General features: G+C 41.1%; 1 protein-coding gene and 1 long non-coding RNA gene across 3 annotated transcripts in view; one reads left to right on the forward strand and one right to left on the reverse strand.

Moving 5' to 3' along the window:
- Positions 1-2341: 2341 nt before the first annotated feature.
- On the reverse strand, positions 2342-17699 carry svip (small VCP interacting protein). Its single transcript, XM_052029460.1, has 4 exons — positions 17575-17699; positions 11340-11390; positions 7352-7468; positions 2342-3049 (listed from the first exon to the last, which is right to left on the reverse strand). Exons 1-4 carry the CDS (start codon positions 17635-17637, stop codon positions 3035-3037), a joined length of 246 nt encoding a protein of 81 aa, XP_051885420.1. The 5' UTR covers positions 17638-17699; the 3' UTR covers positions 2342-3034.
- A 108-nt stretch (positions 17700-17807) lies between these two features.
- LOC127577854 (uncharacterized) overlaps positions 17808-26688 on the forward strand; it is a 46411-nt gene continuing 37530 nt past the window's right edge. Inside the window, exons 1-2 of one of the 2 annotated variants that reach the window (XR_007957448.1) lie at positions 17808-17996; positions 18956-19048. This is a non-coding gene — a long non-coding RNA (uncharacterized LOC127577854). The remainder of the gene's footprint in view (positions 17997-18955; positions 19049-26688) is intronic. The other variant, XR_007957449.1, reaches the window with a different exon arrangement.

Raw genomic sequence — 26688 nt, forward strand, 5'->3', positions numbered from 1 at the left:
CTAAATTAGGTGTTGTTGATAAGAGGCAGTTATCGTAGATTACAGGGGGACCTTGATCAGTTAGGAAAATGGGCTGAGGCATGGCAAATGGATTTCAGTACAGATAAGTGTGAGGTGATGCATTTTGGAAAGTCAAACCAGCATACTGTGACTGGTAGGGCACTAGGGAGTGTAATAGAACAGAGGGACCTAGGAGTACAAGTGCATAGTTTGTTGAAAGTGGCATCACAGGTACACTGGGTGGTGAAAAAAAGTGTTTAGCATGCTGGGTTTCATCAGTCAAGGCATTGAGTATAGGAATTGGGACATTATGTTGCAGATGTGCAAGTCGTTGGTGAGGCCACACTTGGAGTACTGCGTACAGTTTTGGTCACCCTGTTATAGGAAAGATCTGGTAAAACTGGAAAGAGCGCAGAAAAGATTTACGAGGATGCTGCCAGGACTAGAGGGCCTGAGTTATAGGGAGAGGATGGGCAGACTAGGTCTTTATTCCTTGGAATGTAGGAGAATAAGGGGCAACCTTACAGAAGTGTTTAAAATTACGAGGGGCACAGATAAGGTGGGTGGTAGCAGTCTTTTCCCCAGGGCAGGGGAATCCAAAACTAGGGGACAGATTTAGGGTGAGAGGGGAAAGATTTAAAAGGGACCTGAGGGGCAACTTTTTCCACACAGAGAGTGACGAGTATATGAAATGAGCTGCCAGAGGAAGTGGTTCAGGCAGATACAATAAGATCATTTAAGTAGTACTTGGATAGATACACGGATAGGTGAGGGGCCCGGAGGGAAATGGGCCGAGTGCAGGAAATTGGGACTAGTTGGGCTGAAGGGCCTGTATCCATGCTGTACTGCTCAATAACTATGTCGAAAAGGTTTTCACAGTTACAGCAACAAAAAGTATCAACTTGTTTTTAATGGCCTTTACTGAATTTCCAGACTACTATTTTCCTCAACTAATCTCCAAATTTTCATCATATACAAACCTGATACTCAGATAGTATGGCTTTACCCTTTACTACTCTAGCTAATACCATCTTCCTCCACCCTCTCACTCCTCTTTCCCAGTTACACAGTATTTTCCTGCTCCAGGCTTCCCTCAAAAAATATTCCAATTGCTGCAATTTCCTGATTTTCCATGTGGTTTGAAATTGGCTTATTATTGTCACATATACCAAGATACAGTGAAAATCTTTTGTCTGTGTGTGATTCACACAGATCATTCCATACACAAGTACAGTTGCAGTGCTGGTGGCATTTCTCCAGTAGTTTGAGGACCCTGCCATAGATATTCCATGTTGCTGAATTATACAGGTCAGGGATAACTGCTCCCTGGTAGACTATTGAACTTGGTGCCATAGTGAGGTCTTGCTCCTCATGTGCTTTTCTTCAGATGGGCAAAGGTTATGCTGATTCATTGCTTAAATTCATCAACATTTATATCTGATGAAAAATGGATCCCTTTCCCAATCTATGGAGCAACATTTTCCAGGATACATTGGATCTGTGTGAAAAGGGTGCATAGTTATCCAGTGGAGTGGGTTGAATAGTTTCCCTTTTGGCTTATAGGCAAGGTCCACCCCAGCAGGAAGCTTATTGGAGGCGAAGTGCAATACCGAGGATAGGGTTGAAATGAAGGGAGAGCCCTGCCTGACTCAGTCTGCACTCGTGCCCACAAGATCATTCCAGTTACACACTACTCATTCTGCCTAATCCTGCAACTTTTCTCCCTTCCTTCATTTTCATCCAATTCCTTTTGGAAAGTTAATACTGAATTTACTTTCATCTTCCCTTTACAGTACACTCCAAATCATAACTCACTGCATAAATTCCCCTTACCTTTGGTTCTTTTTGCCAGTTACCATAAGGAATCCCCAGATTACGTTTGATGCTATTGGAAGTAGGTTCATTTATTCTATCAATGATTTTTGAACACCCATCAAACATTCCTTTGACCTTCTCTGCTTGAAGAATTCCAGCTTCTCTAGTTCCTCTGAATTCCCACAATTCAGAGCACAGAAACAGGCCCATTGGCCCACCACATACATGCCAACTTCCACCCCCACCCCCCATTTGCCCAAATTAGGACTGTATCCTTCTATGCCTTGCCTAAGTAAGTGCCTGTCTAAGTACCACTTAAAACATAGTAATTGAATCTGATTCCACTACCTCCTCTGGCAGCATGTTCTTGTGTAAAAAAATCCTTTCCCCTCAGATCCTTTTCAAATCTCCTTAACACTATATCTTGTTTTTTTGATATCTCTTGTATTTCTTGTATTAGTAAAATTCCAAACAAGTGTACATTTGATAACCAATTATACCTCAATTCAAGACAAGAACATTCAAATATCAAAGATTTTTTTTATTTAGTCCTAAAAAGGCATTATTCCTAAATGGGTTGGGTACATATAGTTAGAGATACTTGTATATAGTGTTCTGGTTTGATTAGAGTCTACACTGTGCAGGATAAAGAACAGAATAAATTAAGAGGTGCCCCAAAATAATGCTATTTTAGTAAATAAATTACAGCATTAAAAGAAATATCATCACACATCTCTCCACACTATATCCAAGGCACAAAGGTTTAGAGTTTTTATATAAATATAGAAAACCTTGGCTAATAGAGATGCAGCAAAATTATCTACAAAAATCTACAATTAACACTGCTCTACAAATAATAACAATATGTAGAAAATAAATATCTAGTAATACAATCTCTGACAAAAGCAAAAGATGCTGGGTGAGCAACATGGAAGCTATGAGTAGTGTTCACAGTTTTGTAAGAATGACTGGGTTGGTCGGATGAAACATTAATCAGCAGGTTTTTAAATTACTGCAAGAAACATTGTACTTTTCTGTAGGAATACAGAAAGCTTTTGTACAGAACATTCAATGCGAAGCAGCATGGCACGTCTCTGGGTCTTTCCAACCACACAACACTGAAAGCCACGCAGTGAACATGAACCGCTCAGTAACCAGGGCTGGCAAGGTCGATGCTACATTGGCAATATTGGAACCTTTCATCAGCTCTTCAGACCCTTTAACCGACTTGCCACTGGAATTAAAAAGAAAAGTACAATTATTTACATGACTTTGTGGCTACAAGGTGCAATTCAAAACAAACCTGGCTTGCCAAATACTCTTACTTTCACAGCCAATGCCACATAGGTTCCAAATTATTAAGTGACCAATTGGGAAGTCTGCAGAAAGAGAAGCGAATAAAAGACTGCTAAGCCTTTATTATTTTATATTTGGTGTTGGCACCTTATGCACAATGCACATGGTCAGACAGGAACATGCTAACAGACAGATCAAGCAGCTGTGTATGTCTTGTTACTGTGGTCAGCCAGTTTATTTTATGGAGACAAGAGACTGCAGATGCTAGGATCTGGAACAAAAAGGATGCTGGAGGAACTCAGCATGCCAGGCAGAATCTGTGGAGGGAAACAGACAGCTGACATTTCAGTTGCAATGCTTCATCTGCCATTTTCCTCTACAGATGTCTGACCTGCTGAGTTCCTCCAGCAACTTGTTTTCTGATTTTGTGGCCTTCCTCCCATTGCATTCCCATCAACACCCTGAAGCATTTCAGGTCACTAGCTGAAGTCTCAGTAGCCACACCAAATATTAGCAAATGGCAGAATGGTTCAAGGAACATACAGTTCACCAAGTTTGGCAAAGATTATGAAAAAAAAATGCAATTTCCCTCACCAAACACAAGGAAACACTGCTCCACACATGATAAAATTGAATATGGAAGAAACACATACTCTACACTTCCTAAAACAGAATGGACATAAAGAGCCATCAGAACATTCACTTTAAAATGCTTTAATTTGCCATTCTTAATATCTGGGATAGCGTAGCACATAACACCACCTACAGAAGGTTAAAAGTTCATTAGAAAGTGCTCAGGGTGTTACAATCAAAATGACCCATCAGTAACAAGCCCTGTAAAGTCTTAACTCCACTGGTCATATTCCATTCATTCCCTTTTAGGAAACTTGCTTTGCTTGGAGTGAAGATGAAGAGACTTGCAATCTAAGGCATACAAATTCAGTTACATATCATTGTGCGGGCAGCCAGAAACTGCATACACGTTAACAGCCAGTAGTGCGCCACCTATAATATAGACAGCTCTCTAGACTATATAGCAACTGGGGAAAAAATGCATTGCCCATGCTCAAAATGAACCATTATTCTTTTGCAAACACAAATAAATTAATCAGCAAAAGGTTCAAGTTGTAAGACCAGTTTATCCCAAAGTATTATCAGCATTATTGCCAGCTTAGTTTGACTAGATCTAGACCTTGGGATCACCTGCTCCCAGGGCTTTAGTTTACTTACTTGAATGTGATGGCGATCATACAGGAGTATTCTTCCTGACATATTTAAGGAATGTGGGCCATAACAATCTCCCTCCCCAATCTCTTACTTTCCTTGTGCCCACCCCAATTACATCTGGGATTACAAATTAAAGCATTAACAAAAAAATTATATTAAGCTGATGACTATTTCCATTCAGTACAAGGATATCTGGATATGTTTCTCTTCCATCTTCAGTTTCATCAGATATGGAGCAGCATTTCCTTGGGTTTCCCAAGAACACCCTGGTTTCCCACAATTTTTGCTGAATTTAAAGGACAAAGTGCCAGAGCTTCTGCTCACAGTCTTTGAAATACTGAGCACTGATACACACAAAGGGAAGCTAACTTCTGGCAGCAAAAGACTGCAGCACAAGTGCAAAATTCACAAACCTCAAGTGAAGATTAAGAAAGCCTCATTATTCTGACTCTGTGGATAACAAATTATGGAACAAATTTCCAGATAATGAGTTGACTATGGAGACAACTGGTGCCTTAAGAGCATTGATGAGTTGAATTGCAAAATCAAGGAGGGCTGGGATGCAAATGGCACTGCACATCCCTCCGCCAACCACCCCCCCCCCCCCCCCCCCCCCCCACCACATTCACAAAGCTAAGAGACTTGGCAATCTTAAAATGAGGCAGAAACAGTCAGTAATAAAAATGGACAGTGTGGTGGTGCAGCTAAAGTGGGAGCTAATGACAATGTAGGATTAGTATAAATGGGCAACCGATGACTGGCAGGGACTTGGTGGGCTGAAGGGCCTGTTTTTGTGCTGTGTTTATGATGGGAGTAATCTACACCCTGCATTTTGTCAATGGAACTTACACATTCTGCTCTTTATAAATGCTAATGATGTGCACTGCTTGTTATCTTATGATCAGTTAATTTTAAAGGATATGTTTAGAGGACAAAACAGTGCATTTTATAGTTTGTAAAAATTATAAACCCTTAACCAGTCTGGAATTTACACCACTCCTGCTAAAAGTCTGGTCACAGCAGAGCTCCATAAAATCCTAAACATACATTTTGAAATCAGTGTCATTCTCTGCTGCTACTATCAGGTTTCTGCCCCCAAAATATTTTCTGTGACTGTAAACATACTATTACCCCCATCCTCTCTGTAGTCTTCAATGTTGTCAACCTCAACATACTCCTCCTCTGAGCAATTCAACATAGATACCCTTCCTTGGCTCCACTTATAAACATCTGCCTTTGGCAAGCTCTATGTCTCAGCTCCCATTGCTTGTTGTCAACCTGGTGGCTCCAAGCAATGTTGTCCACACAGGGTCATCTTCCACATTGGACTGGGATCCTGCTCTACTTACTTTTGTGCTAGCAGAATACACACCAACATCTAATCTTGGATGAGCAACAATTTATTTCAGCTGGGTAATGAAAGCCAAGGGCATAAAAAAAACTCTGCAGATTCCCATTCCCTAGCAATGATTTTGACTTTTCCTACTTTCCTATAGGAACAAGACATCACTTTCCCATCATTGACATTTCAGCTCTTAGATCTCCAAGAAATCCAACTTTATGTTGCAATCAATGCACTTAAACCCTTCTTCACATCTAACTTTTATCAGTAATGCAACCATAACCCCAGAGCACAGTACTCTTCTGACTTTGGCATCTTGAGCCTTCCTCCCACAGCCTTCACTGTTGGGGATAAGAACCATTAAAGAATATCTTACTAAAACGCTTGTCCATCTTTCCACCTCAAAACACCTCTTCTAGGTTTTAGCTTAGCCTTCCTAATATTGCCTCCTTTGGCTTAGTAACCCTTTGGTAGCTTCTCCGTTTATGTTAAAAAGATTTAATCAGACTTCACAATGCTTGTGGCTACTGATCCCACACATGCACTCTAAAGTTTGTTTTAATGGAGTGTACAATTCATTTCAATCTTGATTCTATAAGAACCTTATAATAAAAATGTTCAATAATGACTGCTAAATTTATCAAAATTAAGAGAAAGATATTTCAGAAAATATGCAAATCAGCAGGTTTTTCTGCACATTAGTTAAAGCTATGAAATGCAAGGTTTTCTTATTGAGGTTAGTTTTTTTTAAAAATATAGTCATAGTATTCTGAAGTTTCACAATTACAACCAGATTTCTACTAAACCAACACTTGCATGTGGCGCAGAACTAATTCTTCAGTAATAAAGCTGCCCATGAAAGATGTACATCATTAGTTCAAGTTAAGCATTGGGTGCCAGATTCTGTTGCAATGGCCTCTCAACTGTGTCTGCTGTTAATCAAGTCTGTGAACACATGATTAGGATTTTAAAATATTTTGTGTCACAAGATGCTAACAGTGGAGGAAACTGGTCACAGCCCCAAGTGGATGACGCAATCAACTGTGTACGTACCTTCTTAACCAGGCTAAAGGATTAAGAAATAAACAGAAAAAGGATGTCAAGGAATGTACATTAGAACAGGTGAATTCAGTTTTGAATTAGATACAGGAAAGTAAAGAAAGGCTGGATTGAGAGGTAGGGTGCTCCTTTTAACATTTTTATACTCTCCAGTTAGAACCTGATGGAACAAACTACTAGTATTTAATTTTCAATGATAGAGATTGACTGACAGTAATTATATTAAAAGACACTAATACTTGTAATGACTAAATGACTTTCCATGGTGAATTTAGGTTCATTTGCTAAAACTAATGGTTTTGAAAAACTAACAGTGAAGTGGCACAAATTACATTTTGGGATAACGACATTTAATCCCACAGCTGCTCTGCGCTTGCAATCGTGTAACATTTATGCATGTCTAATGGCGAGTGGCACTGCCATCACCATTATTAATACTAAAATCTGGCCAACTTTGATCAGGTTTTCGATAATGGCAACAAACACCTGGGTTTTAGAACCAGACCTGCCCACAGAACAAAGCCAATACCCAATTCAATACCTGCCCCAAAATATTTATCTGAATCAATTGGCAAATTCCCAGTCATTGATGTAGTATGAATGTTCTCTCACCCGGAGGCCACCACCACCACCTGTAGGTAAGGAATTCATCTGCTGTTTTTCTAGCTCCTCCTGCTTTTTCTTCTTTCGTTCCACAGATTCTGGATTCTTAATGCCTCTGTGCACATTCTTTACAGAGAAAAAAATTCCACATTTTAGATACATCGTTGGCATTACACAAACTTAAAGCCTCCAAGTAAAATAGTTTTGAATAAAAAGAGATGCATCGTGGTACCCATGTATTAAGATTCACAAGTTTAAAAATCACTCCATTCAATAAACAGAACTTTTTGGAGAGCTGACAAGAAATCCACCAACACTTTAGAAAATCAAAAACAGCATGCCCACCACTTTCCAATGCTTTGGCTGCATGCAAGTGTTCCTGCCCCCAAATACACACAGTACATTGCTCCTCACATTCTTTCCAGGTCTTTTTCCGGAGCAGCAACCAGCTGCATTCAAACATTGCATCAATGCAGTGGGTTTAAAAATGGAAAAAGACCTTAATTCCTTAAAGGTGGTGGAGTTTGGGTAGATGGGAAGAGGAAGCAAATGGGCACAAGACTAAGGAATTCTAGCTTCTCCTGCTTTTTCTTCTTTCATTCCACAGATTCCGGATTCTTAATGCCTCTGTGCACATTCTTTAGAGAGAAAATGTTGCACATTTTAGGTACAACATTGTTGGCATTGCACAAGCTTAAAGCTTCTAAGTAAAATAGCTTTGAATCAACAATTTTAAAATGGGTGGAGACCAAGGACAAAAGGAAGAGACAGCAGCAGTAGCGTGTAAAGAATGGATTCCAATACAACAGATCCAAGTAACTGAAATTATTGCTACCAATGAGACAGAGCAAACTAAATAGCCTCATGAACCACCCCACCCCCCCCCCCACATCCCACCACTCATGCCTAGAGCTATTGTTTGACTGAACTCAAGTCCTTTGTCAGTTTCTTTGGAAGAAAACCTCTTCGTAATCTGCTCTTTCACCTTTTTGATACATTTTAATAAAGCCATTAAATGACTGCTTAACAAGTTTGACTTGAAAAAGATCTATCAATGATCTTGTGGCAGATCAAGGGTGATGGGGGAGGAAAAAAAAGATATTCAAATATCTATTTTTGTTGAAGCTTGTAAGCCATCTATCCCTGCATTCATTAAATAAATAACATCCATCTGCCACTTAAAATATTTATAATTATTTTTAAAATATTTATGATAAAATATTTTAAAATATTTATCTAATATTTATCACTCAGAATGTTTTCTTACCCCTAAAATCTACTCTAAGATTTGCTTTCGATTTATGTGCCCCAAGGCTGAATTCACTCAACTTGCTCCTATGGAACCTCATCAAATACATTTTGGTACATGATTAAAATTACACATCATATTTTGAAAGTATATGGCACTATAACCTATTTGGCCTTATAATTCAAAGGCAAAAATACCATATCCCAAACAGTCCTTGCAATAATTTTCTTTTGTCTGGTAACAATAAAGCAGCGCAGGGTTTTTTTTTCTATATTAATGGAGTGATCTAAATGAAAATTGTCGCTACCATATCCAAGAGTTTATAAAACTGATTACATATTTATCTTCAAAGAAATATCACTACCTTCTCATATAATATTAAAATAAAAGCCCTTACAGAACATGTTTAGCTGCCAACTCAGCTGCTAATGAAATGAGCACAACCTTTGTAAAGTCATTGCTGCATGTTAGAACCTGGTTCTAGATTGAATCTAGCTTGATACACTGGTACAAGTAGTTAGAAGTTAGAAGTTAAACTTCTGCTGAGACCCAATGCAGAATTATTTACATTTGCCATTGACGAAACTAACATAATCAATTCTGGAGATTACAAACTTTGGACCGTTAACTATCAGCTTACACAGATCTGCAAATTAATTCAGAACAAGAACAGTCAGAAGATAGTTGAAGTAAAAATAATCCCAATTTGGAAACATTAATTCTTAGTCTAGAAGAATATATAAATTCAGTTTTGGGTGACATTCCAGTAAATAGTTTACTGAAGAGCACTGAAGTAGTAGCCAGGATGCTGTCCACTGAATGGTTCAGAAGGTACAGTAATTCCTTGATTTACAAATGTTTGATTCCAAATTTTTATCATGACATCATTAACACTTTGGGATATGTGCCTTTGATTTGCAAAACTAATTTTTGCTAACCAAAAGTATTTTGACCCAATATAAGTATATAAAATTGAGAGGCATAGATAAAGTAGCGTCTTTTCTCCCCCAGGGTGGACATGTCAAATACTAGACAGCATAGGTTTAAGGTAAAACGGGGGAAGTTTACACAAGATTTGAGAGGCTAGATTCTTTCTAAAAAAAAACAAAGCAGTGGTAGGTGCATGGAGCATGCAGACAGGGGAGGTGGTAGAAGCAGATACAATAGCAATGTTTAAAAGGCATTTAGACAGATACATCAACTGGCAGGAAATAGATGGATACACCCCAGTACAGGCAAGTGGGATTAGTCAGATTACACCATGGTCAGCACAGACAAGGTGGGCTGAAGAGCCTGTTCCTATGCTATACCATTCTGTGTTCTAATACACTGTACCAAAATACCCATTATGCATTTCATCCAGCCTTTGATTTACAAGTCCTTTTCCAGGAATGCATATCTTTCAGAAATCCTGGAATGGCTATTTTTGTATTTTGTTTTAAGACAGAAGTTAAAAACACCACCGTTCAATTCACAAGTGAGCAAGCATGTGTGTTGTAATGATGATACCAAAACAAAGTTACCTGAAAAATCGTGTTCCTGGTGAAAAATACCTGCACCCTTTGTAAAACAGCCAAAAATTGTCATCTTTTATATGTAGGTGAAAGATGTGTAAATGCAAGCATATCGGCTTTGCAAATAGCAAACTAAGTATCACACAGAGTATTTTCCCCTATTGCTATTGGTTTATTATTGTCACTTGTATCAAGGTACAGTGAAAAACTTGTCTTGCATACCGTTTGTACAGATCAATTCATTACACAGTGCATTGAGGTAGTACAGGGTAAAAACAATAAGAGAGTGCAGAGTAAAGTGTCACAGCTACAGGAAAGTGCATTGCAGGCAGATAATAAGATGCAAAGTCAATATTGAACTGGATCACGTTGATAAGTTATGCCAATTCCTAAATTTCCATTTAAATGAGAATTGTGTGTGTGTGTGTGTGTGTGTTGCTAAATACAGAAATCCTGAACTTCCTGGCAGATTCCAAATGCTGAATTTGTCAGCTCACTTGAATCCAGCAGGCGAGGTCCATCTTGCTAAGGTTCCCCAGAATTCTGCTTTTGGAACCCATACCAGGTTAGACCTGGTGCAGGATCACTGACCCATTGACATCAATTGAGATTATACTGTAAATCTAACAATACCAAACAAAGGCAAATTAAAAAAAACACAATGTGTTTTAAAAATTCTTTTAAATTCACTTTAAAGCATTTCCAAATGTCAGTGACATTTAAAATATTAGACAAACTTGGTTTTATAGATGGCAATAATGAAAACAAGGTTTCACCAGCTATCAATGCTTTCAGCAGCATTTGTGGACACTTAAATCAAGCTGCTGGGAGTCCAAGATGCTTCAGGCTGAACTTTCACATTCAGATCCAGGAAGTACACAAGCAGCGAGCTTGAATCAGTAAGATTTAGTCCAATATTATTAATAATCAATTCAAAGTCAAAGTTTCAATAGTAGAAAATAAATAAGCTATTAGCACTTCCGAATTCCACAATGCTGTTCATAAAAACTAAATGCATTCAATTTGGCAAGTACTGTATCTGTTGTCATTAGTACACATTTACTCTTTAGTGCAGCTTTAATGTTCAGGATAATTACCAATGTCTTAAAGAACTTATGCAAAGATTGCCCATCTTAATGCAGGCCCCACCCCACATTTATCAGAATATCTGAAAACTCTCTCCCACATTATCGTCAAAATACTTCAGAAAAACAATGCTAATTAGCATTCTTACCTCTTTCTGGCGCTTCTCAGCAGCTTCTGCTAGTTGTTTCCTTCTTGTGTCCTAGGTGGTTAAATCAAAATATATTAGCTGGTATGGATTATAATTATGCTAGTGTCAATTTTAGATCACAATACCCAACCCACAACCTTTACTTTCACCTGGCCTTAAAGCTTGAAATAATGGATCTAACTCGATGCTGTAAATGCTCACCCAACCTTGATAGATCTATATTACTTCAGGATATGTCAATGATTAACTCACTGATGACCATGAAATGGTGGTACAATTACAACCAATGAGTGCAGGTAGTCTTCCAGATAACCATGCAAGGAAAAGTTCTAAAAAGGATAGATTGCCTTAACTAGTCAGCTTGCAAGAAACTCACTTTTACCCTATCCCTGTGAGATAAATAATTTTAGCTGATTAAACTCTAACAACCCACAAGTCCCTAAATCTTGGTTCAAGCCCACCTGAAACTATGTTATGAATTAACAAATGGGTTTGCCCTCATTGGAGAAGAATTGAGAACTCCCATGTCAGACAAAAAGCACAAATTGGAAATAATTTATTGAATATGTAAAAGTCAATCATGGATTCCTCATGTTCAAACCCATAACTACCCAACATCAAAACACGTCAAATAAGAATTCATAATCTGACTCGTTCATCTGCATTACATCATTGCCTTATTCTATTCTTACATTTCCTGATCTCAATAACTACTAAAGTGTTACAACAATAAGTTTTGTCCTTTATTTGGATGGCTTTACTGTACAATTACCCACAAAAAACTTCCAGGTGATATCAGAGGGAAGCCAGAGTTAGATTTCTAATAACACGGGCTGTTATAAAAACAAAATAAATACGTTTTTAAAAGGATAGAGGCATAATGCTGCAGTTTATCCACAATTTGTTTTTAAGTGCATATTTTTAGCAACCATCCACCTGATTAATATAAATGCTTACAAAGCAACAGGATTTAGGCTAATGAATACAACTTAACTGTTACTGTAACAGAAATAATTAAAATTCGTATTACCTGCAAAATAGTTGACCATTCACAAAAACAAAATTTTGCAACAGAATAGGCATATTTCCCTTTGAAAGAACTGTCATTTAGTCTTACTTTCCCTTCCATCCCCCAATAACCTGCAATTCTTTTTCTTTTACTCATTCAGTTTCCCCTTTACGCTTCTGTCATTCCTTCAAACAGGGCTATCCAGATCATTAACTTCTTGCTTGTATTTTGTTTTCCTGGATTACTAATCATCATTCCACTAAATCTGCATCCTTTCCAAGAGCTCAATGTTCTTCCAAAGGTGGGATGCCCAGAATTGGTAACTCTCGAGTTTGGACCCAACTAGTGTTTCAAAAGTTTATAGTAAGCATAACCCGTTGGTATATCTCTATTCTATAGCCTGGGTTCCTTTTTAGAAAGCCTTTTTAGCCAGTTTTGTTTCTTTTAAGAATTTATGCACATCCTTAACTGTATCTGTGTGTACACCCTTTCATAGCTATGTTTAAAACTGTGGAAATACTAAATGGTATTTTTCTGATCTACTTCCTCAGTGAACTCACCTATTTAAGCATCTACCAACACCCTGTCTGTCACCATTTGTACTTAGCTTGTATAACAGGAATTCCACTGTGCAGATTTAGCTATTAGATCCAAAACAAACATGAGATTCAATGGACAAATACAAAACCTTTAATGCAAGGGACCAGATTTTACACTTCTAATGAGAGCACAATTGATCATAAATGGTGGTTTGCACATTCACATATCAAGACAGAAGTCCTGAAGCTCTGTTAAGGATTCCTTCTTGCACGAGTTATAAATGCTTTGAAGTTTTCACTAACATATCCACTGATAATCACTCAATTGACACAAATTTCAGATGTTTACCAACTCTAAAAGCATTAAATTTGTTGCATGAAGAGAAAGTGGGTTTTTGATAGCATCTGAAACGACAGATGCTCTCATCAGATCCAGTGAAAAATCTTTGACACAAAGCATCGAGGGATATGTTTCTCTGCAGACACAACCTAGCTTGCTGTGTATTTCCAGCAATTTCTATTTTCCAGATTCAGCATCTACAGAATTTTTCCGGGCTAGCTAAAAAAATTTCCAGTACACACTAACCAAATACATCAGGCTTTAATACAAACAAAGTCCCTCACAAACAGCTGCAAAGAAATGTACTGTGAATAATGGCTTTTGTCATCTATAGAACATTAAACTTTATTGTCAAATTCTAGTTTTAAAATCAGTTTTTAGCAAACACGAATTTATTTCTGGTGACAAGAAACACTTAAGAATTACTTGACAATTTACACCACAGAAACAACAATTCTAGGAGTACACATTTTCTGGAAGAGAAACTCAATATGACTGAGCCAAAGCCAATTATCATGGCTCAATCAGAATGCTCTGATTACATTGATTCCTCTGAATCAAGTCTTTGCTCGTCCACCAAGACCAATTATTTATTTTTGGTCACTTAGTAATTTTTATGTTTTGCACTGTACTGCTGCCGCAAAACAAATTTCACAATGTATGTCAGTGATAATAAACCTGATTTTGATTAATCTTAAATCCATAAACTACTACATCTCATCTGATTACATTGTGAAGCATTCTCCATTAATACACCCACTGCTTAGTCTCCTTAAACAGGTCAGTGTTTTTGGATTTTATTGAAATATAGGAGTTAATTTCTAATCAACATTAGCATGTGAAAACGCAGCATACAATACTGGGAAGTTGCTAAGCATAAAATTACAGAATGATTGCAACTCAGGAAGCCGCTATTAGACCTGTCAATTCCCTATCAACTCCACGCAACAGCAATTCACCTAGTTCCATTCCCTTGCTCTCACCCCAGAAGATTGCATTTTTTTTTAAAGAAGAGTTATCCAGCTGTTTTTAATTCTGAATATTATCATTAAATCTGCCTTTACGATTACCCCTGGCAGTGGATTCCAGATCAAAGTCTTTCCTCATGTTACTTTTGGTTCTTTTATCAATCACCTCCATTTTGTGTCTTCCATATTGACTAGTGGAGCAGGCTCAGAAGGGCTGAATGGACTATTTTTCTCCCTACTCCGGTTACTAAATTAGTTGATATTTTAGTTCCACCAATAATTTTTATGAACCTCAAAATTGGATTGCAAACTTCAACTGACTGACAGGAATATTTTGTATTTTTGTTGAACTGCAAAGCTATGTTTTGCATACTATATTTAAAATGTCAGTCTCAGCATTTAAATGAATTAAGATTCGTGTTCCATGTAGCACACAGCATGATAAGAGGAATTATGCATGATTCACAGCTAGGGATTTAACACTTTGAAGCAGTGAATCTCTGACAGCAACATCTCATTTATTTGCACACATATGTACACCAAGAACAGATCAGTTTCAAGATGTGGTAAATGCTGACACTTTTACTGTTATTGGACTGGGTTTTGCAAAAATCAGCTAGTCCTGTTCTATGCTTTTTAACCATATGCTAATTCATACAACCTACAGATCTCGAGTCATTGAGGGTAAAAAACAATTACAATTTTTACAGATCCTCCACCATGTCAACAGATTTGCTAAGCCAAGCAAGATTGTTTTATTGTGAAATGCTACCCGAGTTACTTAGAACCATTAGATAATAAATGATGCACACATGGGCATCTGGATTCTAAAAACATGTCAGCCTGAAGCCCTGGAGTAAACTGGTATCCTGCAAAGCAAATCTCATGGGATTGGGGTATTTACTGATAGGTGCAGGTCATGGACCAATGCACAACGGGCATGTTTTTATTGGCACAAATATGTGGCACTCAAATCCAATAATAGACAAGTGGCTGTAAACAGAAAGGGAATAAATCCTGCACCACATATCCACCCAGCACCACTGTGCCAAGCACTCACCCAATCCTTCCACAACCATTACTCTGCCCCAAAATTCCAAAGCCTCTGAACGTCTCACACTCCTGCAGAGCAACCAAAAATCCTCCACCCATCCCCTCAGCCCTCTCCCCAATCCCACCTGTCCCTTTCCCCAGTACTGACATCCAAACCCCATAACCCCACCCCCCCAAGCAACCATGTAAAGCCTCCCAAAACTCCCTAGCAGACCCACTCTGCCCCTCACTACCACCTCCCTGAACCTCTCCCTTCATGCAACTCACATTCTCCCCTCCTATTCCCCCCCAACCTCTCTCCCCAGATACGCCCATTCTCTTCTCCCCTCACTCCCCACCCAACCTCTTCCCGTAGCCGCTCCTGCTCCTCTCCTCACCCTGTAGCCAGTCCCACTCCCCTTTTCTCCCCCTCCCCCAACTCTCTCCAGGCACTTTCATTCTGTGCCCCCCCCACCCCTTCACATCCAACATCTCCCTGTTCCCAATCTCCACCCTACCCCCTCTCTCCAAGGCAGTCTCACTATCCACCCCCTCACCTCACCCCCCACCACTCAACCTCTCTCACCAGGCTTCCCCACCTCTCTCCCACTAAACCACGAACCCCGGCCCTGTCACAGATATCTCTCCCCCCACTCAACTCTGTACCCCTTTGCCCCTCTCCCACTATCCTCCTCCTCATCCCTTTCACCAGACACCCCCAATTCTCTCACTCCCCCATGCACCAGACACCCTCAGTCACTCTTTCTTCACCCACACCCCCCCCCGCTCCCCCCCCCCAGTCCAGGTCACACCCACTCTCTCCCATCAAATTTTGTCCACCCAACCACTGTGTACACACCCACTCCCCCATACACTGTACCACCCACCCCCTTCCTATCCCTTCACCAGGTGCCCCCACGACCTCCCTACCCCACAACCCCCAAACGACCCTATCACCAGACACCCCACTCTCTCTCCCCCCTCACACACAGTACCCGTCACCAGACACCCCCACTCTTTCCCCACACTCTGCAGCCTCACCCACTCCCCCCCACCCCCCCCACACACACGCACTGTAACCGGGTCACCAGACAGACCCACTCTCTCACCTCCCCCACACCCTGTCACCAAATACCCCCACTCTCACACATCCCCACCCACACACTATACTCTCACCCACTCCCCCCTCACCAGATGTCCTACTCTCCCTCCACACACGCTGTACCCCCACCCACTCCCCGTCCTGTCACCAGACACCCCCCATACACACTCTGCACCGCTACCCACTTCCCACCCTGTCCCCGGATGCGCCAACTCTCCCACCTCCCTCCACACACTGTAGCCCCACCCACTCCCCTGTCAGACACTCCACACACTACAGCCCCACCCACTCCCCCGTCAGACGCCCCTCCACACACAGAAGCCCCACCCCAGACACCCCCACTCTCCCCCCACACACTGTAACCCTATCCCAAACTCTGTACCAGACACCCACACCCACCACCACACACGCTCTTGTAACCACGTTGCCAGATGGCCCCACTCTCCCACATCCCCACTGTACCCACCCCCGCCCTCACCCACACTCCCACTGTACCCACCCCCACTGTACCCACCCCCACCCCCACTGTAGCCACCCCCACCCACACTGTACCCACCCCCACCCCCACTGTACCCACCCCCGCCCTCACCCACACCCCCACTGTACCCACCCCCGCCCACACTGTACCCACCCCCGCCCACACCCACACTCGCACTGTACCCACCCCCACTGTACCCACCCCCACCCTCACACACCCCCACTGTACCCACCCCCACCCACACCCCCACTGTACCCACCCCCACCGTACCCACCCCAGCCCCCACCCACACTCCCACCGTACCCACCCCCGCCCACACTCCCACTGTACCCACCCCCACTGTACCCACCCCCACCCACACCCCCACTGTACCAGCCCCCGCCCACACTCCCACTGTACCCACCCCCACTGTACCCACCCCCACCCACACCCCCACTGTACCCACCCCCACCGTACCCACCCCAGCCCCCACCCACACTCCCACCGTACCCACCCCCGCCCACACTCCCACTGTACCCACCCCCACTGTACCCACCCCCACCCACACCCCCACTGTACCAGCCCCCGCCCACACTCCCACTGTACCCACCCCCACTGTACCCACCCCCACCCACACCCCCACTGTACCCACCCCCACCGTACCCACCCCAGCCCCCACCCACACTCCCACTGTAGCCACCCCCACCCACACTGTACCCACCCCCGCCCTCACCCACACCCCCACTGTACCCACCCCCACCCCCTCCAGCCGCCCCTCGGCCACTCACCGGATCAGGCGTCTGCACCACATCCTCCGCCGCGCCCCCCAGACAGGGCAGACACATTCCCATCGCGGCTCCGCTCGCCGACCCGGGACCTGCCGCCGCCGCTCCCGCACCAGCCCCGCCCACTCGCCCACTGCGTCACGTCGCCCAACAGACAAAGAGGCTCGAGCATAGGCAAGAGGGGACTAACCAGGAAGTGTGGGCCACAGCGCCACGCCCAGGGCGCCCAGCGGTACTGGAGATTGGACTGAAGGAGCGCCCCCAGGGCAGAGGGCTTGTCCACAGACACTTTGTTTCTGTTTTTCTTTTAGGTTTCCGGCATCTACAGTGTTTTTGATCGTCCAAAGACTTTCTACGGGCAGTCTGTGATGAAGAGGAGGACCAGGTCACTGCAGGAGATCTGGGGCCCATATAAACAGATTAAGGTACAATGTGTAACTCAGTCATCAGAGTGGCATGATCATCATAAGATTGCTTCATTAGTCACATGTACATGGAAACACACAGTGAAATGCACCCTTTGCATAGAATGTTCTGGGGGGCAGCCCACAAGTATCAACATGCTTCCGGCACCAACGTAGCATGCCCACAACTTCCTAACCTGTGCGTTTTTGGAATGTGGGAGGAAACCCACACAGACACGGGGAGAACGTACAAATTCCTTACAGACAGTGGCTGGAATTGAACCCGTTAGCTGGCGCTGTAAAGCGTTATGCTAACTGCTACACTATCTTTGAACCAGTGTCAGCCACGGTGAACATTTAATTCAAATATATTGAGAGCAAATTAATGGGAGAGTGTAGATGGCTGATGTAAACAAGGGAGCTAAAGGACATGGAGAGTTTTTTACTTGTTCATGGGGTGTGGGAAATGCTGGGATTTATTGTCCATCCCTCATTGCCCCTGAACCAAAGAGGCAGTAAAGCATCAACCACATCACTGGGTCTGGAGTCACATGTAGGGGTAGATCATGGAAGGATAGCAGATTTCCTTCCTTAAATAACATTAGTGAATCAAATGGGTCTTCATAACAATCCAGGAGTTTCATTGTTGCCATTACTGATCCTTTGTTTTAATACCAGATTATTTTAATTATTTGTTGTGTGATTTAAACTCATGTCTCTGGATCAGTGGTCCTGAACTCTGGCTGCTAATCCTGTAATTAACCACAGCACTCCCATCACACTCCAAAAGACAGATTGTTAAAGTCATTGTTGACAAGTTTCTTCTTAGTGCTATGTAAGGCACAACATTAAGGTTTTCACAGAATGGATCAGCTCTAACAATTTTGTTGAGGATTTAATGGATATGTCATATGAATGCTCTAAATTCACTCTGGCATATGTATATCTGAATCCCATGTCTTTCTGAAATATTGCTACAGCAGGTCATCTTGGACAAAAAACTCTGTGATATCTGCCTTTAACTGGACATACACTGTTGCTGGAAGCTGCTTTCTACTTTTTCTTAAATAATGGTGAGCATTCATTACCTCGCTGTAATTTGTAAAAAGAACTATTGATGCAATATGAATTTAGATATGGAAGGAATTCCATGCGTCAAAATCACTAGATTAAAAATCCTGCAGATTTAATTTTGTGTGAAACAAGAATCTCTAATGACATTGGCATGAAAATGGCATGACATTGGCATGAAAACCCTATACGTATAGGGTTTCAGAAATTCCTTCAAACATTTTCCTAACATGGTCTTCTGTTCCTGCATATCATCTGGTATCTTCTCTTTGATCTAACTCAAAGGTTGGTATGTGGTTTAGTAATAATCCCTGGCTTGTACAGCTACAGTGGCAGTTGTAAACCACTTATCAACACTATTATTAGGGAATAATAGAGCTGTACAGCATAGAAATGGGTCTTGCGGCCCACCACATCCATGCTGACCTTTTCCCCACCAGCACTAATCCCATTTGCCTGCATTAGGACCATATTCTTATATGCTTTGTCTATTTAACTGTCTGTCTGAATGCCTCTTAAACATAGTAATTGTATCTGATTCCACCATTCCCCTGGCAGTGCATTCCAGATATCAACCACTCTCTGTGTAAAGACCTTACTCCTCAGATTCCCTTTAAAACTCTTACATCTCACCTGAAACCTATGCCTTTTTGATATCCCAACCATAGGAAAGAAAATATTGACTATCCTATTTATGCCCCTCATTATCTTATATATTTTATTAGCTCACTTCTCAGCCTCCTTTGCTCCAGGGAAAACAAGCCCAGCCTATTCAATCTCTCCCCACAACTAAAGTCCTCCAATCCAGGTAACATCCTGGTGAATCTCCTCTGCACTCTCTCCAGTGCAATCACATCCTTCCTGGAATATGGTGACCAGAACTGCACACAGTATTCCGAGTGCAACCGAACCAGTGTTTTGTAACATTTAACATAATTCTTATATTTCATGTGTCGACCTATGAAGGCAAACATGCCTTCCTCACCACCCTATCTACCTGTGTTGCCACTTTCAGGGTCTGGACCCCTCGGTCTCTCTGTTCATCAACATTACTTAGTGTCTTACCATTTATTGTATACATCTTACCCCCTAGTCAACTTCCTAAAATGCATCACCTTACACCTTTTGTGTCATCTGCTAATTTACTTATCATCCCTCCTACATTCACATCCAAGTCATTAATATATCTAAAACAATCAGTAAAGGTCCCAACACTGATCTCTTCAGTACACTGATAGTTACAGAGAGTCAGAGAAACAGCCTGCCACCACAATTCTCTCCCTCCTAATTTTGGATCCAATTAGCCAGCTCACCTTGGATCCCATGTGCCTTAACCTACTGGACTAGCCTACCATGTGAGACCTTGTCAAATACTTTACTGTTGTCTCTGAGTCAGATTATTCAAGGCTGAAACAGCACACAGAGATTTGCTCTGTTAGAAGTCATAAATTTTGAAGGAAATGTTAAACTGGGACTCCATCCACTCACCCAGATGAACATGAAAAATCCCATGCCATTACTTTTAAGAAGAGCAGGAATAGCATTCCTGGTGTCAGGTCCAACATTCATCCCTCAGTCAACATCACCAAAATTGGTTACAGGTCCTCCCTAGCTTACAAACGCCTGACTTATGTACATCCTGTACATACGAACAACTGTTTGAGAGACCAGCGGGATGGACTTTCCAGCTGCTGTGGGTCTGCAGGCATCTTCTGCCGTGTAGGAACTAGGGTTCACGGCTGTAGTTCCAACTTGCGAATTTTTTGGGATACAGAACGGAACTCTGTCATAATCTGGAGAGGACCTGGATCTGTTTACTGTCTCAGTACTTATTGTAGAAGCCTGCTGTGTGCAAATTGACTACCATATCTACAGTACAAGTGGCCACATTTAAAAGTACTCTACAAAGTGCATTAGCATGCCCCAGAAGGGACTTTGTAAATACATTTTTTTTCTATTAGTTTGCAACACATTTCCATGTGATTTTTTAATTGCTACTCCACACAATTCTTTGGTTTTTTTTTCTATATTCCTACTAATTCTCTTTCTCCCTTTTTATCATTCACAATGCATTCCTTTTCATTCTGTACTTTTTTTGTCATAGTCTGAAGATTGAAGGATGATGATAGGTTTCAGTATATGTTGGAAATCCAACTAATTTCCAGTGCTCTGTGGGAAAAGCATTTATTAGAATCTTCAAGCCAAGCAGCATCTGTGGAGAGAAGAACAGAGTTAATATTTCTGGTTGATGACTCTTCATCAGAACTGGAAAAATAGGACAATAAGTTTTGCATTAAAAACTTAGATCTAAATATTTATATTTTTATTTCAGAGTGCCAGCAGATTTTTACTTTTCATTTATTAGAATCTGTTTTTAACAATATTAGCCTTGTGTTTAATAATAAAAAGAAAAACAAGTGGCAGCAGGAAATGTAACAAAAAAAATTCCCTGTCAAAATTATTGTTAATGCAATTTTAAATTTAGCAATTACAACAACTTCACAACTTGAAGCTTATTATAATTTATAGCTGATTAAAGTTCATTCTGCAACCACTGAAACTGTTTTGTCCTTGGGGAAGTTAGGTTGTTAGATCTCAGAACAGTACAGAAATTAATAGAATTTGAACTGTGGAAAGCAAATAAAGAGCTTGCATTTCTTAACCAACTTCTTAAGTTCCCAGGACATGGCTAAACAATTTACACCTAATTAAGTGCCTTTAGAATGTAATCCTTGTTGTTACATTGGACAATTATGCCAGCCAAATTATACACAACATAGTTCCATAAAATGCATTGAGAAAAATGGATGAACAATCTGTTTTCATGGTGTTGCTTGAGGGATAAATGTTGGCCAGAACCTTTTTTTTTGAATTGCATTATGTGTATTTTACATTTACCTGAGGGTGTGGATGGAATTTATCCAAAAGGTACACCCGCTAACTATGCATGACTGCTTTGAGCTGTATTTTGATACGAGTTTGGATTAAGGACTCCTAAACTATGATCCACTAGCAAATTCTGGCCCACTGGGAAAGAAAGCCACACATCTCAGGATCTGAAAGATGCACACACTATTATACAAAAGTAAAATGGATAAAGCAAACTGCAACTACAACTGAGAAATCAGCATCGAGAAATCAGTTACAAAATCACAGTGCTCCAACGTCTCACCCCAAATCTCCATGAGTAGAAAAGATCTAGTCAACGTGGATCACTTCCACTATCTTGGCTCAGTTCTTACCGGTTCATCCAGCCTGGATAGAAAATATGACATGAAATTCTGCAGTCTCTGTCATCTGTGGGAAATTTAACTCAGGTCTGAGCTAACAAGCTGCCAACCCTGAAAGTGAAGGTGTATGTTAGGCTTCGTGCTCAGTATCCTTGGATCCTTGCGAATGGTTCGTATATTCCAAGCATGGGTGGAAACTGAAGGGCTTGGACCTTATCTGTCTAAGAAAATCCTTGGAGTTACTTGGGAGCAATGGAAAACTCCAGTTTTCAATTTATCCAATGTTGGGCACCATAGACATCACTGGCTGAAACATATGGAATGCAAGCCTCAAGGTTGTCCACAATAGGCCCATCACAGAAATATGTCAGCTAATCAAGAAATTCATTATTCCCACTGATAGCTGGGAGAACCTGGCTTGAAATCATTGAATGGTGCGGGAGCATCAATTTTATACAGTTTATGCACATGACTTGGATGAAGTGAACAAAAGGATTCAATTTTCTGATGACACAAAAAATAGGTGGGAGTGTAAGCTGTGAAGAGGGTATGAAAAGGTTAAAGAGAGAGAGAGGTTATTTGTGGGTGGACAAAGATCTGGAAAGTGGTGTATAATATAGGAAGATATGTTCGTCTGACAGTAAAAAAAGACATATTGTTTAAATGGGAAATTGCAGAGCTCTGAAATGCAGAGGGACAATATTTCTGTGCCTGACAAAGTCAAAATTTCGACACAGCTCAGTTTTAAATGACTGGCCCATTATTTTGTAGTTATGGCCCCTTATTTCTGACTGGCCCACTATGGAGAGAATCTCAACATCTACCCTGTCAAGTCCTCTTAGAACCTTGTATGTTTGAATAAGACCACCCCTCATTCTTCTAAACTCCAAGAAATAGAAGCTCAAACTGTCTCGCCTGGAATTCCTCACATCCCAAGAATTAGCCTGGTGAATCTCCTTTGGACTGCCTCCAATGCTGCTATATACCTTTTTTAAGTAACAGGACCAAAACTGTGTGTGGTATTACATGGTGTGGCCTCACCTACACCATGTACAACTAACAAAAATTCCCTCCTAAACTCCAAAAAAGCAATTAAGACTGAAATGCTATTTGCTTTCTTAACTCCTCCCCCTCCTCCCACCCGTTTATTCTGGCTCCTGCCCTCTTTCTTTCCAGTCCTGATGAAGGGTCTCAGCCCGAAACGGCGACTGTTCAATTCCCCTCATTTCTCCAGCATTTTGTGTGTGTTGCTTTCTTTACTACTTGTTGGACTTGCCTGCTAAATTTTAGCAGTTCATGCACTATAGAACACTTAGTTTCCTCTGAACTTCATTCATTCACAGTCCCTCTCCATTTCAATAATAATCCAGCTTTTGAATCCTCTTACTGAAGTTCATGACCTCACACTTCCTCACATTAAACTCCATTTTCCAGGTTTTCACCATATATCTCAATCTAGCTATATCCCATTGTAGAATTACAATGTCCTCATCACAATTTGCCCTTCCACCTATTTGCATATCATTGTCAAACTTGGAAACCTTACATTTCATTCCCTCTTCCAGGTAATTAATGTAAATTGTAAACAATGGAGGGCCAAGAACTGATCCCTGAGGAACTCCACTACTTACATACTTCCAGCCTGAAAAGGACCCATCTTTTCCAACAATTTGTTTTCTCTGAAAACGGACAGTTTTCAATCTATGCTGCCATAACATTACTGAGGTACAGTTGTGCCAGGAAATGAAATATTTACATGTTGTTACCAACTGGAAGCTTGTAAATGGGAATAACATTATAGTAAAAACAAAGTTTTCTGATATCAGTGTCCTGCCTTTCCATTCCATGGAGAAGCTTTAAGACACTGCTCCAACTCTATTTACCATTTTTGTTTAGGAAATCAAGTCAGTCAAGTTGTGTAAAAATTGGTCTATTCTACCTGACCAATAGGTAGGTGGTGTTGTGGATAGTGTGAAGGACTGTTGAAGCTTGCAGAGGGATATTGATAGGATGCAGAGCTGGGCTGACAAGTGGCAGATGGAGTTCAATCCGGAGAAGTGTGAGGTGGTACACTTTGGAAGGACAAACTCCAAGGCGGAGTACAAGGTTAATGGCAGGATTCTGGGTAGTGTGGAGGAGCAGAGGGATCTGGGGGTTCATATCCACAGATCATTGAAAGTTGCCTCACAGGTGGATAGGGTAGTTAAGAAAGCTTATGGGATGTTAGCTTTCATAAGTCATGGGATCGAGTTTAAGAGCCGCGAGGTAATGATGCAGCTCTACAAAACTCTGGTAAGACCACACTTGGAGTACTGTGTCCAGTTCTGGTTGCCTCATTATAGGAAGGATGTGGAAGCGTTGGAAAGGGTGCAGAGGAGATTTACCAGGATGCTGCCTGGATTGGAGAGTATGAATTATGAGGAGAGACTAAGGGAGCTAGGGCTTTACTCTTTGGAAAGAAGAAGGATGAGGCGAGACATGATAGAGGTATATAAAATATTAAGAGGAATAGATAGAGTAGACAGCCTGCGCCTCTTTCCCAGGGCACCAATGCTCAATACAACAGGGCATGGCTTTAAAGTAATGGGTGGGAAGTTCAAGGGAGATATCAGAGGGAGGTTTTTCACCCAGAGAGTGGTTGATGCATGGAATGTGCTGCCTAGGGTAGTGGTGGAGGCAGATACGTTGGTCAAGTTCAAGAGATTGTTAGATAAGCATATGGAGGAATTTCGAATAGGGGCATATGTGGGAGGAAGGGGTTAGATAGTCTTAGGCATGGTGTAAAGGTTGGCACAACATGGTGAGCCGAAGAGTCTGTATTGTGCTGTATTGTTCTATCGTTCTATGTAATATAACTTCACTTGACTTCTAGCATTAATTGGAGCATGTTATTTTCAAGACTTACAGTGTTAATGGCTGCCCAGAAAATGGCAGGTTTTCCCAAGCAGATTTATTTAATGGAAGCTCCATTATTATTGGATACTCAACACAACTGACTCAGCATATCTCTTTGCATAAGTCATCAGTATCAGATACTTCAGCAACTAAAGGCTGTATCTTCTACTAATTGATTTAAATTGAAATGTGGGAATTGCAAAATCCACTCCACAGGAAATTGATAAAGCATACTGTGTTATATATATTTTAACCCTCACACTATCGGCAGGGCTTCACGCACAGTCAGCAAGGTTACTGCTGGGATCATTTGCTGCATGTGAAAGTCTATTGCTTAGATAGGGATCAAGAAAATTATTCTTGTCATGTTGGTTTACAGGTGCAAATTCATCAGTCTCTTGGTGGAAACGAAGCAGCTATAGCAGAGGGTCCCAAACTTTTATGAGCAAGCAATTTTCCCAAGATATTGTAAATGATTGTCATGATCATCAAGGCTTTTACACCTGTTACCTTCATAAAGAGGAACAATTGCAGTTAATCAATATTTTAGGTGTTACTTAGCAATATAAACATCATTTGCACATCAATGACCACTAGCTAGTAATCAGCCATACACTGAGCAGTTCTTTGTACTAGCCTAATTTGGCAGAGGGGAAATACTGTCTGCTTCTTGGAGGTCCAGCTCCTCTCTGTATCCATGCTGACCTGACTGAGGAAGACGTTTACAAACAACAAATATTTCGCTCTGGACCTAGCAGCAGCTGCTTGGAGACACAAGAGACTGCAGATGCTGGAATCTGGAGCAAAAAAAATACAAATTGCTGGAGGAACTCAGTGGGTCAGGCAACATCTGTGGAGGGAAATGGATAGTTGACATTTTGGGTCAAGATCCTTCACCTGGACCGAGAGACTAGCTTGCTCTTCTTCAGCTGCTGTCTCTATTGTCTAAATAGTGTGCATGCAACTTAAGCAAATGGACAGGTAGTTGTGGACTGTACAGTAATTCCAACCCATCACATGTAAAATACAAAAATAAGTAGTACATTCATCTTCATAAATTCTGGGTTGATACCCCCTTGCAGTACTGAATGAGGGCCTATCTTTCTTATGAGGTTAAACCCCTTGCTTGTGAAAGGTACTAATTTGCAGATGGCCAGGTAAATTCTCCCCCTATGCCAACATTTAGATTTCAATTGGAATTTCTACAAAGGTTATCATTTTCACACAAACGATTGTATGATATTATTGATCACAGATTAACTGCCTTATTTTCTACATATTGGAAGTACTTAAGAAAGCACACTTGGGCATCCTGAGGTTGTGAAAGTTGCAATATAAATGCAAGCTTCAATTAACATTCTTGGAAATTTCTTTCTCACTCTTAGTCAATTATGAAGAAGTCACATTCGTGCAATGATCCAGCCACTGACCTTCCACTCATTGTTATCAACAAATGGTTGACAATTGGATCATTTTCCTTTTGTGTACCTCCCATAATGAATTTTCAATTTGTGGCT

This window comes from Pristis pectinata, chromosome 14 (genome assembly GCF_009764475.1).
Source record: "Pristis pectinata isolate sPriPec2 chromosome 14, sPriPec2.1.pri, whole genome shotgun sequence".
NCBI classification, from domain to species: domain Eukaryota; kingdom Metazoa; phylum Chordata; class Chondrichthyes; order Rhinopristiformes; family Pristidae; genus Pristis; species Pristis pectinata.